At 45.3% G+C, this 14,780-nt stretch overlaps 2 protein-coding genes across 5 annotated transcripts in view; one reads left to right on the top strand and one right to left on the bottom strand.

Moving 5' to 3' along the window:
• dnah7 (dynein, axonemal, heavy chain 7) overlaps positions 1-7,761 on the top strand; it is a 66,610-nt gene extending 58,849 nt beyond the window's left edge. The window contains 5 exon segments of the mRNA XM_034574703.1: positions 1,319-1,549; positions 2,653-2,805; positions 3,996-4,173; positions 4,925-5,028; positions 7,555-7,761. Of these exon segments, the coding sequence (XP_034430594.1) occupies positions 1,319-1,549; positions 2,653-2,805; positions 3,996-4,173; positions 4,925-5,028; positions 7,555-7,761 (873 nt within the window).
• Positions 7,762-8,351: 590 nt separating this feature from the next.
• slc39a10 (solute carrier family 39 member 10) overlaps positions 8,352-14,780 on the bottom strand; it is a 28,701-nt gene continuing 22,272 nt past the window's right edge. For all 4 annotated transcript variants that reach the window (XM_034574346.1, XM_034574347.1, XM_034574349.1 and 1 more), the window contains 6 exons: positions 14,553-14,717; positions 14,335-14,443; positions 13,936-14,238; positions 13,230-13,310; positions 11,187-11,377; positions 8,352-10,685 (listed from right to left, as the gene is read on the bottom strand). In XM_034574346.1, coding sequence (XP_034430237.1) covers positions 10,530-10,685; positions 11,187-11,377; positions 13,230-13,310; positions 13,936-14,238; positions 14,335-14,443; positions 14,553-14,717 — 1,005 coding nt within the window. In that variant the 3' untranslated portion in view covers positions 8,352-10,529. The remainder of the gene's footprint in view (positions 10,686-11,186; positions 11,378-13,229; positions 13,311-13,935; positions 14,239-14,334; positions 14,444-14,552; positions 14,718-14,780) is intronic.

Raw genomic sequence — 14,780 nt, 5'->3', positions numbered from 1 at the left:
GCGGCTTCTCCCGCAAAGTGAACAGAGATTTATTATTTATCCGAGTATGTATTTATTTATTTTAAGATACAGAGCGCTGCCTCTCCCTTATCAAAAAAAAAATATATATCTCAAAAGTTTAAATTGTCTAAATTCCTGTGGGACTTCAAGTTGATATTAAACAAGTGTGAGGGATCAACATATAACACCAGACGAGTGTGTGTGTGTGTGTGTGTGTGTGTGTCTGTGTGTGTGTGTGTGTGTGTGTGTACAGAGTCTCGCTCGGCCCCTTGGATACAGTGAGGCTGTATTTTGACAGCTACAGAATTGGCTTGCCACAAACAAATAGAAAATGATTTCCACAGGCATCGCCACTTCTCGACTTCAAGTTAAAATTAGAGCCCAGCGGAGTCTGGGCATTTATTCACATAACCTCCGCATTCAACAAGATTAATAATGGCTTCAGTCATGTGTGAACTTTATTTGCATCTAATACGGACTCATCCGTCTCAATGACCGATAAACACGGAGACGCTTCAAATGGGATGAAGCAGCTATTTGTCATTCCCCTACTGTAACCCCGACGCCATTAGCCAATCATGATCCATTACCGCCGGCTACCGACTGAGCATCGAATAGGTAAATTGTGCAAGTTGGACTGAGAGGAGAGCAGAGGAATCACACACGAGAGTAAATATCAGGCTGAGTGATTTTTAGAATTGTTATTATAATTGTCTGGGAAATTGGGTAGAAATGCTATGAAGCTTTCCATCTGCTGAGGCTGTTAAAATGAGCTTATTGATGAAAGTGTTTGTTTAATGCTGAGGTATTACTTGCTAGAATCTGTCTCTTGTTGCAGTAGCACCTACACTCAAGCCTGTAAAGGTCAAATAACTGATGAAACTATGATTCTCTGAGTCACTTTGTGTTAAAAGTACAACATCTTAATCAATCCAGCACAAAGATAATCAGAATCAGAAAAACTTAGTTGATCTTCGAGGGGTTTTGTTACAGTCGCTCCACCAAAGAACAGACATATATTAAGACCAAGACAATTATAGAAAGTGTACAAAATAAAAAGTGTGTGCATCATAATACAATAATTAATTAATTTATAATTAAATACAAGCAAAGTCAGAAATCTGAATCTCTCAACATTAGGATCTTTTCAGGTTTTAAAATACAGAATAATCCTAAAAAGGAAATGCATAATTTGACAAGTCAAAGGCAGCAAAAAAATAATTTCTCTCTCAAAGAAATGATAAACTGTCAACCCAGCGCGTCCCCCCCCCCCCCCCCCCTTCTCATCCGTCCTCTGTGTCTCCGTGTCTCTGATCAGACCCGCTCTTCAAGCGGAGACGCCAAATCCTCCGATGACATGGTCTTTGATGTGGCGGCCGACATCCTGAGCAAGCTGCTGGGAGACTTTGACTTGCAGGCGGTGATGAGGCTCTTTCCCACCAGCTACAACCAGAGCATGAACACGGTGCTGGTGCAGGAGATGGGCCGCTTCAACAGCCTGCTCCACACCATCCGAGACTCCTGCGTCAACATCCAGAAGGCCATTAAGGTACGGACGGACATGGACGTGGATCGGAGGGGGTGGAGAGGAGGAGATGTTTCCACTGAGTGACATTTAATGACAATTCTTGCCCAAGGGCTCACATTGAAATCCTCACAATCCGGCTCCCTCTCTCTGTGATCATAATAAATTATTAAAAATAGTTTTAGTATAATATATGACCCTGTGCAGTGTAATTACACTAAATCTGTTGGTTTTAAACAGTGAGGCCAAATGATGAATCATCATTGATTTTACATTTCTGTGCTGCGAAAGCAATATTTCATCAGTGGAGGCACACCTCTACTAAACGATTACAGAGGAAACTCTGGTAATGCATCCTCAGAAATCAAATACCGTGAGCGTTCAACACAACACTAATCTAACACGATCATTTTCTAATAGGAAACACTCAGGAAGTGTGTGAGCATTATCTAGTGTACAGAGATACAGCCTCCTCCTGTGTCTCGGAAGCCCTGTGTTTAGATAACACACTCGCTGAAGATAGGAGCAATGAGCTGTGTCAGGAAGAAATAAATGAATGCTTCACAGAAATGTTGTTGACCCTGTGGGAATGACTGTGTTGAAGCAGCCACGTGAATCTTCACATCGTGAACTGCTGCTTTTGACCTTCTCTTCAGAAAGCGTTCTTTCCCTCCGCAGCGGAGAGGAGAACTGAGCCCACCCTGCAAGATACAGTATCTCCGTTCCTGCAGAGCTGTTATGTATTCTAACCACTTCCTTTAGCCGAGCCCAAAGACTGTTCAGTATCATCTGCAGCCATGCAAGCAGCTCTGTGAGGCGGCTCTGCACAGTGGAGCTCTGAGCTGAGTACTGTAGTGAAATGACATGTATGTGGGGAAATGTTTTAGATTAGCGCGTGGTTAAAGAGAACCCACATTTTGTTGCGTGCTGAAACAATATTTCTCACTTTTCTTTTTAATAACTATACTGTATTTGTATCGTTCTCCATTTTGATGCCTCCGCGCCGATGACAACCAGTTGCCGGAGGCCTTATGTTTATGGGTTGTCTTGACATCTCAAGAACGCAACAGAATTTCTTGATACAAACGTTAAATTGGACTCACTGACGTGTGTGTGTGCGTGTGCAGGGGCTGGTGGTGATGTCTGCAGAGCTGGAGGAAGTCGTCAGCAGCATCCTGACGGGTCGTATTCCAGGCATGTGGATGAAGAAGTCCTACCCCAGCCTCAAACCCTTGGGAAGCTACGTCAACGACTTCCTGGAGCGACTCAAGTTCCTACAGGTGCTGAAAACTGCTCAAATGTTCAGTATCAGATGCTGCGACAACAAAGAGGTGTTTTGGGTTATTCCCAACAACTGATTGTCTGAGACAAATTAATAACCTTGAAAAAAGAGGTATATATAGAAAAGGAAAAAGGGAAATTGAAAAAGGAGAATAAATTTAAAAGATTACAGCGAAGGAAACAAGCTAGAAAAATGTTTATAACGGATCTTCAGCTTCTTTTTTTTCCACCCTTGAAAAGGAGAGGTCTCTAAATCACGCTGCTTGTAGGGTCAGCTTGGCTTTGTCCTCCCTCGCTGAAAGGCATCGGAGGTGAGGAGCTGGTATCACATGGAAAAGTTCCCTTCAGCACATACAGTGTCCTTTATAGTCGACTGTAACCCTGCCTTAAGCTGTGTCACACTTAAGGTTACACAAGAGCACTTCACAGTCGGTACAGGAAGCACATGCAGACACACGGCCGACCATGTGAGTCCATGCAGAGTGAACTGCTGCAGCCAGTGTGTGTGTGTGTGTGTGTGTGTGTGTGTGTGTGTGTGTGTGTGTGTGTCCTGGGTTTTGTAACAGACACAGCTCACTTTCTTTCTTCCTCCACATTTAAGAAAATACTAATAGTTTCATTTATTACACTTTATGTTCTTTGCTTAGCTTCTAGACTGGAAGCCCACGTTGTATCTCGTCACATAAACAGTCACGTCACTCATTGAGATGTTGATCTAAGTTCGATGGTTTGAATGTTCAAGCTATTCGTTAACATGTAATATAAGCTAGCTCTTTACCACTGCTTAGTCTTTGGGCTAAGCTAACTCTTCCCCCCCGTTTCCAGTGTTTGTGCTCAGCTAGCCCTTGAGCAGACTCTCACTAGATAATCATTCATCTGAAGTTTTAAACCCTCGTTATATGGGAAAAATGTTAATGTTAATAATTCTTTCAGTAATGTTTTGGGAACCAAGTGATGACATGTTTTATGAGCCTGCTTTTAGAAGTTTGAACACTTTGCTCAACCATATGTTCATGGGTCTTTTATTTTTTGTCGACTATATACAAATCCAAACGCTGTGAACAAAACAATGACACCTGAACCTCACCAGAGCTCAGTTCCTTCCTCTGAAACCCAGTGTGTCCACTCTATTCTGGCTGGTCTGGTTGTAAATGTCACTCCTGTCTCTGCCCTGTCCTGTTTTGTCCAGGACTGGTATGATAGTGGGACGCCTGCTGTATTCTGGGTATCAGGATTCTTCTTCACCCAGGCCTTCCTCACAGCCAGCCAGCAGAACTACGCCAGGAAACACACCGTCCCCATTGACTTGCTGGGCTTCGACTTCGAGGTCCTGGATGACAGACAATACAAACAGCCCCCAAAGGATGGTAGGATACTACTGGAGGGAGAGGGGGAGGATAAAGCAGGATCGAGGGTGTTTAATGGAGAACGAAGGATGGTAGTTTAATAGTAAACAGAGGAGTTTAGGACAGCTATTGAAAGGAAATATTCAACAAACCATCCACAAGTTTAATGACGGCAGAGAAAAGACTATACGAGGAGAGAAGGAGCACTTTGAGAGGGACGGAGACGTCAGAAGGAAATGAACACAGGGTTTCTACATAGAAAGGAAAAAGAAAAGAGGCACATTAACAGTGGGCGGAAGAGGAGAAACGGATGAAAAGTGACACTAGGCTGACTGAGAGCGGCGGAGAATAAAGTATAGAGTATAGAGTTAAAGCGCTGAAGCCAACCCCGCTCCTCGTCTGCACGGACGCCTGCATCAGCCCCTCGCTGTGCCTCCAGCTCATCTGGGAGATTCTCAGTCAAAGTCTCCCCCTCAATCAGTGCCTAGCTGGGGCCCCGTCACACTCACACTGCCCGTACTGCCAGACTACTAATCTGACAGTGTGTTTGTGCATTTGACTGTGTGATACCGACAGAAAAAAGCCCCACCCTTTTAATAGGAGAGTTCACGTGCTGTACGAAAAGGTCATTTCAGCTTGAGTCACAAGGGCTTCGTGATGGTGGGAAGAGCCAGTGTGATTCCCAGGGCTCCTCCTTATCTGTTGGTGGTGTGGAGTTTGTGGAAGGTAGTGGTCGATTCGAGTCATAACCCTGACTGCCTCTTGTTTACAGGTGTGTACATCCATGGCCTCTTCTTGGACGGCGCCCGCTGGGACAGAAAGACCAAACTTCTCGCTGAGTCCCACCCTAAAGTCCTGCATGACCCCATGCCTGTGGTGAGCAGCGCAGCCACTACTTTGTTAATGCCGATAACCATGGAATAAAGCCCAGTCTGCTCTGATTGGCCCAATCTGTTGCGATAAGTCAACCACTTGAAGTGCGTGCAGGAAACGCCAGCTTCTGCTCTCACTGTCCGTGGCTTCGTTAGGGGGCGTGGCAGACTGGCCGCTCGATGTGCCTTATGCAATCATAGAAAATCTTGATGTCACATGATATCACAATTCCAAGTATTAGCCAGACTACTGGCGAGACTTTTCAGGAGCTTACCCACGAACCCTAAACCCCCCCGGGAGCAGTGTTTTCTGTGGAGGAGAGAAACTCCCTTCACCACAGACCTTGTGCTTTTTACCTTCACAGACCTTTTACAGATATAAACTAGAGTGTCACTCAATGGAGCTCATGCAGTCCCCTGATGAAATCACAGTTAAATTCACTAGATCCAGATTTTATCCAGATCTGCAGCAAATTACACTCCTTTATAAATCAGCTCCCTTTTTGAAATCAAGATCCTTGAATTTCCTGGAGCAGCTCTCTCATCCGGATCCACACAAACATTTCATGGGTTCCTCCCTGATCCAAACTATATCCTTCCACCAGGTTTAATGGTAGTAGGTTTTGTAGTATTTAGTTACATAGCATCATATAATAATTCCTGGAAGTAGCCTGATAATCAGACTGAAGTCACTTCATTTAGCCTGATCCCATGTTCCGGTTGTTTATAAAGTTATACAACACATATCAGAATGTAAAGGAAAGGACACTTTAACTTAAACATCTGTTATTCCATGTCCACGAAACTAGTTTTCATCAACTGCTGTTCTCAAAGTGACAAACCATAGAAACTATATTTAAGACACATTTTTTTCCTTAAAAACAAAATCCAACATTTGCTTCCGTATCAAATATTGATTCTGAGACATCTCTTGTGTTTTGATCATTTGTGGAACTGGTGCATTTTTAACATCAGTTTATTTTATTTTTGTTTTCAACCGAAAGATCTAAAGTGCAGAGAGGAATGTGTGGGATCGCACTTTATACGTCGTTAGGATTTGCCACATCAGTGTGGGCAGCTATTCAACCTCACTGACAGATAACTCGTTGTGAATGGTGAAAAACACACATATTGCATAACATGTATTCTGCTCCTGTGAATCCCTTCAGCTGTAGAAAGAAAAAATTCCACTGATTCCAGCGTCGCTCAGTTTTTAATCTCCGACCAACACGGCTGGTTATTTTTTTTAAATCAGAGACAAATGAGTCTCTGATGAGAAACTGAACAACAACCTCAGTGTTGTAGCTGCAGCTCCACTCAGGACGAAGCTCACAACTCCTTGGACGCTCTGCCTGTTGGACACCTGCATGGCTCCGTCTTTCATCCTCATATTAATTAACAGAGTTTGACATGGTTTATAAAAGTCGACTGACAGAGTGATGGAAACACGGTGCCAGAGGTGAAGAGCGAGGGATGTTTTCCTCTTTCTTCTTCTCCTGTTCTCCCTCTTCTTCACTCTGCCTTCAAATGGTTATGAATAATGCACAAGCGTGACTTTTTTAAATATTCAAACATTTCAGGGCAAGTTATTAACAGAATCAGTTTTTGACACGACCGGAACTTAATTAAAAATGTGTTTATTATTTGTTGGGGAAAAACACAACAGTGGCTGCCGAGGCTGGCTTTGAAATGCAAATCCTCATAGAGACGCCTGTTATGGAAGTAGAAGAGGACTTTTCTGGCTGCAAATCAACAAACGCTTTTTGTTTGTTGTTGCGGTGTTTTTTTGTAAGATGTTTTTTGAGTGGCCCAGTTTATCCCTTTTGCATAAACCAAGACTTGTTAATGGTCCAAAGGGAATCTATTGTTTTAGAAGTTTATGTCCCCACAGTTACAATTTGTAAGTTAATGTCTGGAAAACAAATTGAGATGCGGGTTAGTTTCCTGCATGTTGCTGTGTTCAAGCTTTGTGTCCCGACCAGCTTGTAAATAAAGATGGACGACGTGTCTCCACTTCCTCCCACTGTACTGAAAATGAAGCCAAAATATCCTGGATACCTGTGCTGCCATCTTGTGCAGGAGACGATGATTGAGTGAAGTATTGAGGTCCTGCCCATACACGCGCTCGACCAACCATGAATCAGTCTCAGATTCAAGACTCGAGGTTCAACATATTTACTGTATTTTGACTTTTTTGTTTGGCCACTAACATGGAGGAGGTAGGGTTTATCACCATACTGCAGCCAGCCACCAGGGGGCAATCCCAATGTTTTGGCTTCACTTTAGATAGCTGTTGTGTCGTCCATCTTTATATACAGTTGTTGATCCTGACCTCTGAACGCTTTAAAACGTGCATCATCATCCATTTGTCCTGGAATCAGACTGTGAACATTGTTGAATTATTCCACCAGTCAAATATGACACTGACTATTTTTCAAAGTGACTAATTGAGTACGTGAACATGGCGGCCATCATTTGACCCTGTTACCTCATGACCGCCCCTCTCTCTCTCTCTCACTCTCACTCTCAGATGTGGTTGAAGCCCATTAAGCGACAGGACGTCCCCCAGAGGATGTGTTACGTGGCGCCCGTCTACAAGACCAGCGAGCGGCGCGGCACGCTGTCCACCACGGGCCACTCCACCAACTATGTCATCTCCATGACGCTGAACTCCAGCGTGCCGGCCGAGCACTGGATCCGACGAGGGGTGGCGCTGCTCTGCCAGCTCAGCTCCTAGTGTCACACTTTGTTCACGTCACCACATCTTCTGTAGTTTCAAGTAGAAGAATTCAAATGCCACACAGGCTCTCCTGTCTGTTTAGACAGCAGAAAACAGTGTGAACACAACAGTGGCAGTTCATAATCATTAGGTAACCAGGTCTGGTACTGCCAGTACTTTGTAGGAATATTACATGTATAGTACTAAACTCTGTGGTTTTTTTCAAAGATGGTTTCTGTCAAGTAGTTTTTAATCACGCGGATGTTCAAGGGCTAATTTTGGTTTTGAGTTATTTGAAGCTTTAGAAATGTGATGAAACATCATGATTAACAGCGGAACCTCGCTACAGCAGCTCCAGGCCCCCGATCGAAAGCTTCATGAAAAGCTTAATTTCTGGATAACGTGACGAAGTGGAGACGTGTCGTCCAACTTTAGAAACTGTCTATGACTCAGAAAGTGGTGTTTACATGGCAGCGTCATATTCAGACTTAATAAGGGAAATATCGCAATATCTGTGTCCATGTAAACGTGTCTACTGTAAATCTACTGACCACCTTGATTTGTCTCTGTAACGTTACACTGGAACAATCAGACATCAGGAAACAGGGATCTTTTCAGAGTTTAATTTCTTTCTGTGATGGGGGAGAATGTACAGACAGGCAAACAGCACGGGCGTCACATTTTACATCTTATATCCACAATACTAAACAAAATACAAACAACAAAGCAAAAAAAAAAAAGTAGAAAGAAAACAAGCTGAGACTTTCATTTAATGGACAAGTTCTAGTCCAATAAACAGTGAAGACACTTTGTATTTTGGGGCATCGAGTCGGATGGGTCACATGACAGGACAGTTTGGATTCACTTTAGGAAACGACTGATGTGAACAGAGCAAATAATGAACTGGTTTCAAATTACATTCAGGTCCTGCTTTTAAAAAATAGCACTAAACTTAAATATGAAGATGAAATAATAAAACGTCTGTAAAAGACACAGAAGATTCAGATGATGACGACACGGGATTTTCCTTCACCTTATTTGCTTTTAGCGAAACAAAATGGCTCCCAACACTCGCTCCACTTCACCCCAGACTACGCTTTGTGATCTTCACACACACACACACACACTTCATTTTTTAAAAAAGTAACACAAAGCGTGTCGACAACTTTGCAGGACAAAGAATGAAAAATAAAAAGTTGTTTGTACCGTTTCACTCGGATTCATGCTCGATTCCGTCAGAGCGATGACAACGTGACCGACGATGATCCACAGCCAGTTAAAGACGCAGGTGATGGATGTCACACAGTGACAGTGTAAATGAAAAGACGCACACACATTATCTGTGTGCTCCGGCAAAAAGCAGGAGCTAGGCTAGCTAGCTTAGCATGTGAGCCACTCGAGCAACCAATGGAATGTGAAATGGGGAAGCATGGAAAGGGGGGGGGGCAGCAGCGTCAAGCACAGGCCACTGAAATCCCACACGTGGTCCAGTTTGGCACTTTAATGTATTCACGAGGAATGATCATACAAATAATAATAATAATAATAATAATAATAATAATAATCTTTTCTCGTGTGGTTTGACACAAGTGCAGGGAATGCTCGTTTGTTGTTCCACTGTGACATGGCGGCTGTTCTCTTTTCCCGCTCCGTCTCCGATTGTCACGACGTTTGAAGGAAACTTTCAAAGCTTTTAGTAGGAACGGAACTTTTGCTTTTAGCTGCTCAGCTACTGACACGATAAAAGACCCCGTGTACTTACAGTACGTCATCAAGTCCAGCGGTCGTGTGACAACCTCCCGCGGTGGGTAAGTGTTGGTCGCCTGAAGTAAATCAAGTAAACTACGACACTATCTGATGAACAGAACGAGGAGTTCTTCACATTCTGAATCAGCTGATTCTTGTAGAAAAAGATAAAATATAAAGTTCTAACAATGATATGTCTCCTCTGGCTACAGATTGTCAAAACTAAAGCAAAGGTATCTGTAAAGACTAATTTATAAAAGCTTTGGCAGCTGTTAATTCAACTGTACAACAAAAAGGTTTATTAATCCCAAAAATATCTAATTCGACAATTAAACATTATTCAAAAGGAAACATGGAGAAAGTTGGAGGAGAAGAAATAACACTGAGCCTGTCGGGTCATTCAGACGAACACTTCTCTAAGTTTGATGCTGCAGCTTAAAGAAAACACAGAGCTGAAGGGTTTGTTCCCGATGTGGCGGCACGCGAAGCTGAGCTCCTCGCCGCTGCGCTGCTCCAGTGACCGGGGCTTGGCACGTGGCGTGATGACATCAACAGTTGGTAGTGATGAGAGGGACACACACCACAGATGTATGAGGACATGGGACACAGCACAGGATGCAAAAGAGACGACTACGACGACAACAAGCAACAGGTTATGATGGACCGGCGGCGAGCTGCCGGCCCGTGACAGCGGCGTCTCCGCAGCAACACGGGACCTGCACCACCTGGATTAGATTTTCTGTTAAAGATTGGGTTTCCTGGTCGGAGTGCAGCTTCGCTCTTCTTTCATCTGGTCCTTTTTTTCTTGTGCTGCACGGGGAGCAGACAGATTGGAGCTGACAGCGACGGTGGAGCAGAATGTAAACATCACTAAGCGGAGTCATGAGATGTGCGTGAACTACCGCTGGAATGGAGGCACGGTCCATGAACGAGACTCAAGCTGCATGCAAGACTGGGCAGCTACGATGCAGACAAAGCATGTGAAGGCCAAGAGGGGCGACGGTGAAACATCCAGCCCTCCCCTCCCCTCCCCCTCTACTCTACAAGAAGCCAAAATCGAAAACGATTTGGTCTTCGAAGATGGCGATGAGCAACATGATGCCGAACCCGGTCAGCATGCCCAGGTTCTGCAGCACAAAGTGTCCCATCTGGCTGCGCTTGTGTTCCTCACTGTCCCCGTGGAGCATTTCTGGCAGCTGGGAGAGAGACAGTGTTAGTGGTTGGTATCAGAGACAAGCTTCGGCTACAGCCACACGACTACCTATTGGTTTGAACAGGCATCAACTCTGCTACAGATACAGCTGGTGTCAGCACTTCCTGAGTTTTAAGTTTGGAAATGCTGCTGGCTCCATTTTAGTGTGAAACCTCTGGGGCTGCGTTTTAGTCTGGACGAGCACAAACAGCCTGGGACACCAGTGTAGAAAGCAACGTGGATAATCATTTACAAGCCTTGTTACCCTGTTGTCTTTGTTAATCGCTGTGCAGTTCAATTCTACATTTTACTTTTCGCCATTGCTGCTTCTCAAAGCTTCCTGTTAACGCCAGCACATGCACGCCCAGTGTACGTGAGCGGGCATGTGATATACGTATTTTAAAATCACCATTTTCAAACCAAAAAGTTGTGGTATGGTTGTAGCCTTAGAATTAGCATCAGAGATCAGGAGAGGGAGAAGGCGTTATGCCGATTGTCAACTTACCATATCCACCAGAGCCACATAAAGGAACATGCCGGCTGTGATGGCGAAGATCCAGTTGGTGACACTGTGTGTGTACTGGCCCACGACGGTGCCAATCATCATGCCAACGTAGGCCATGAGGGCGGACAGCAGATTGTAGACGATGGCCTGCTTCACTGACATCCCGGCTTTCAGCAGCACGGCAAAGTCACCTGTCAGCCAGGACACACACACACACATTGAAACACCATTAGAGCAATTTCCCTGTGTCCGTCTTATTTTGACATTGTCAGCCATGTCTCCAGCTTCTGTGTTTTTTACGAAATGTTTAAGCTAAAGTGTAAAGCTGCGGCAGTGACGTGGACTTTGATGCACATCACAAACTCCTCACTGAGACGCTGTCGCACGTGATGAGGCCAACCTGTTCAAAACAAACTCTCCTCCACGCGTCTGCCACCGCTATCTGTCTTCAAGTAGGTGGAGAAGAAAAAAAAACCACACAGCCCAGGAGCTGCTCTTTCGAAGAAATATGTCTTTAACTCCCCCCTGATGCACTTATGATTACACATGCATGCCGTAGCCTCTCTACCCTCTTCAATCATTGCCGGGCCAAATGCGGGAAGAGGCCCAAGTCTCAGCGGAAACGCCCTGGATTTGGGAAGAAGGATGAATACTGAGAAGGGGGTGGCCTACATTTCCTGCGCCGTGTAACAAGAGGCCTCTTTTCCTCGCTAATTACCACAATGAATATATTACGGCTCCGCACTCATCCATCAATCAAAGCTGCAGAAAGAAGAGGGCGAAGTTAAGGAGAGACAGTCCGCACACATCACACTTCAATGCTCCTGTTTTTCCATCCTCTCCCCCTCTTCAACTCACTGTGACGTTTTCCTGCCTCCCCGGCTCCACTCCTTCAGACACACCTGCCACCGCCTCATCTACCGCAATTAACACACACATCACCGCCAATTAGCTTCACTCTGGGTGGTTAAAGAAGCCTCATAATCATCAGCTCTGCCATCCAGCTGCCAGTCGGGGGACGGCTTTTGTGCTCAGGAGGAGACGAGAGGTGCACTTGTCAAACTGCTGACAGGCGGCCCGACGGGGGTGAAAGCATGACAACAAGCGCTCCTCAGAAATGGGCGCCGAATCAACAGGAAGTGTGAAATTACACAGAGGGAGTGAGAAAAGGGGCAGATCTTGTAAATCTTCGCATTTGCCGCCTGTGATGGGAATTGTGCTGCGGTTAATCATCTGGAAAGTCGAGGACACTGGAGTACAAATAATGATAAAAGGACAAAAATTTTTAAATCAAAGCTCAGAGCAGATTAAAAACTCCTCAAGACTAAACAGACTTTGAAGCAGGTTTTTGCCGCACTCGGAAAACCCATGTTTCCCGTGATGCTGCTCGTCATCACCAGAGGGAGCAGCAGGCAAACGTAGGCTGTGATTCACCAGCTCACACTGGGCCTTAATCGACACTTCTCTATGCATCAGGCACACAAATGAGGCCTGGAAACCGCACCATGACAGGACACATCATTAGTGCCGATGTGCAATGGATGGCCCCGATGTCTGTTTCAGCACGAACTCGCCACCTCTCCCTCGCACTGTAAACACAGGCCGAGAAGCTCGAAACCAAACTGAATCAAACAGGAGCGTGCCGTCGTCGACTCTGACCGTATTGAACAGTGTGAGCCAGGTGCGGTGCATCGTCTGCACCGACACACTGACAGGCCATTTCGCTGCTGTCAGACAAAAGCCATTATTCTGGCAAAAGGAAAAAGCAGTAGTACATTTTTCCAGGGAGAAGAGAAGAGTGAGGACTATTGACAGCGCTGAGTTTCTTCACAGGTTCCAGGGTACAGAAGATCATGTGACGCTGACTGATACAAGTTTACGATGAAAAGAGAAGAAGAGCAGTTTTGGGGAAGCTGGTATTTAGACATCGATGAACGTTATCAGGCGAGTGACTGCGCAGCCTTTGCACAACAGCTTGGTTCTTGTTGAATAGATGACGGGTGCAGCGTGTGCTGACTAAATGACTTGTTTTGCTCCACTTACCAAGTTCATGAGGTAATTCATGACAGAAAACCGCCACTGATGTGCTGATGCCTCCTGTCAGGTTTGCACTGAACGCTGCACCTGAAGACACAAAGAGAAGGTGTTAAAAGAATCACTACAGATTTGTAACCCCACCTTTTCAGCCTCTATGATGAGCTAGGCTAACTGGCTGCTAGCTGTAGCTGCATGTTAAAAGCTGAGTTCAAATGATATAAGGATTGTGTAGTGACTACACAATGCGTTGTTGTTTTTGGTAGTCTTGCAGTCACTGGGAGTTCACTCTACATGACTGACTGGCAATGGGGGGTTACACACTACTTGATCTGTCACATGGAGAAACCCCCACAAAGTAAAATCTCAAAACACAGTTCGACTGATCCTCCCACTCTCCAGTCTCTTCAGGCTGGAGGAGGTGAAACAGTTCAGCTGCACTAAGTTTGTTACCCTGTCCGATTAAAGACATGTGCAGTGTAGAAAAATCAGGGGCCACCTCTCCACTACAAGAACCTTTACCAGCTTCAACCTGTCCCACTTTGGTCTGTGACTTGCATATCTCGTCTGCAACTGGAAAATCAGGCTGAAAATCATCTAGTGTGAACTAGGCTTTACAAAGAAAAACGAGAGCGGTATCAATCTTCTCAGCAAGACAGAAGACTATAAACTAGTAGATAAGTACATGGAGATAAGATACAAACTCATGAATTACCTATTGCCAGGCCGTCACTGAAGTTATGCATGCCATCGCCCATTATGACCATCCAGGCGATGCTGGCTATCCCAGCGTCCTTCATCTCCTGGTCTGAGTGGCAGTTCCCCCCATGAGAGTGGCCGTGGCCGTGTCTGTGCTGCTTGGTCTTATGTCCGTCCTCCTTGGCGGGTGACGGCTCGTCCGGTTGAGGGAGTGCGGGGGCCAGCGGCGTCTTGTTAGTGGGAGAGTCGGGGGGTTGGAACTCTGTGAGCTGTGTGTCGTTGTATCCGTTGTCACAGGAGACGGCCGTGCTGTCAGGGTCTGGAGAAGGGAGACATGTTCCAGTAACAGCCACAGAGACGAAGCCCGTTTGGGCTGGAACCAGCAGTAAAGACTAAATGACTAAACTCTTCTTACCTTCGCTGAGCGGCTTCAGGTGCAGCCACTCTGCATCCGAGCGCCGATTTAGCTTGTGGTCTGACAACTTCCTGCCAATCTTTCCCTCCTCGCTTGACTTCTTCAAGACCTGTGAGCACAGATACACATTTTATGATCCATCACCTCCAGTAGTATGTGAAAGTAACTGCGAGGTTCAGCCTGGTTTATTGTCTACAGCAGGGTCATGTTCATCTTACCCGTTGGTCTTTGTAGACCTTAAACATGCCGATGCAGTGTTCAATGATGAAGAGGAGGTAGATGCCGGCCAGCGCTGTTAGCCCCTTCCACACTCCATCGAATTCTGTGAGCATATCCGTCTTGTCGCTCGTCCGAGGCTCGCTGTGGTTGTGTTGCCCTTGAGACTGAAGACAGAGGAACAGGGAACAAAGACTATAAGACAGAAAACTTGAATATGATTTTATTTT

This window comes from Hippoglossus hippoglossus, chromosome 21 (assembly GCF_009819705.1).
Source record: "Hippoglossus hippoglossus isolate fHipHip1 chromosome 21, fHipHip1.pri, whole genome shotgun sequence".
Lineage (NCBI taxonomy): Eukaryota > Metazoa > Chordata > Actinopteri > Pleuronectiformes > Pleuronectidae > Hippoglossus > Hippoglossus hippoglossus.
This window is presented reverse-complemented; position numbering and strand designations above follow the sequence as displayed.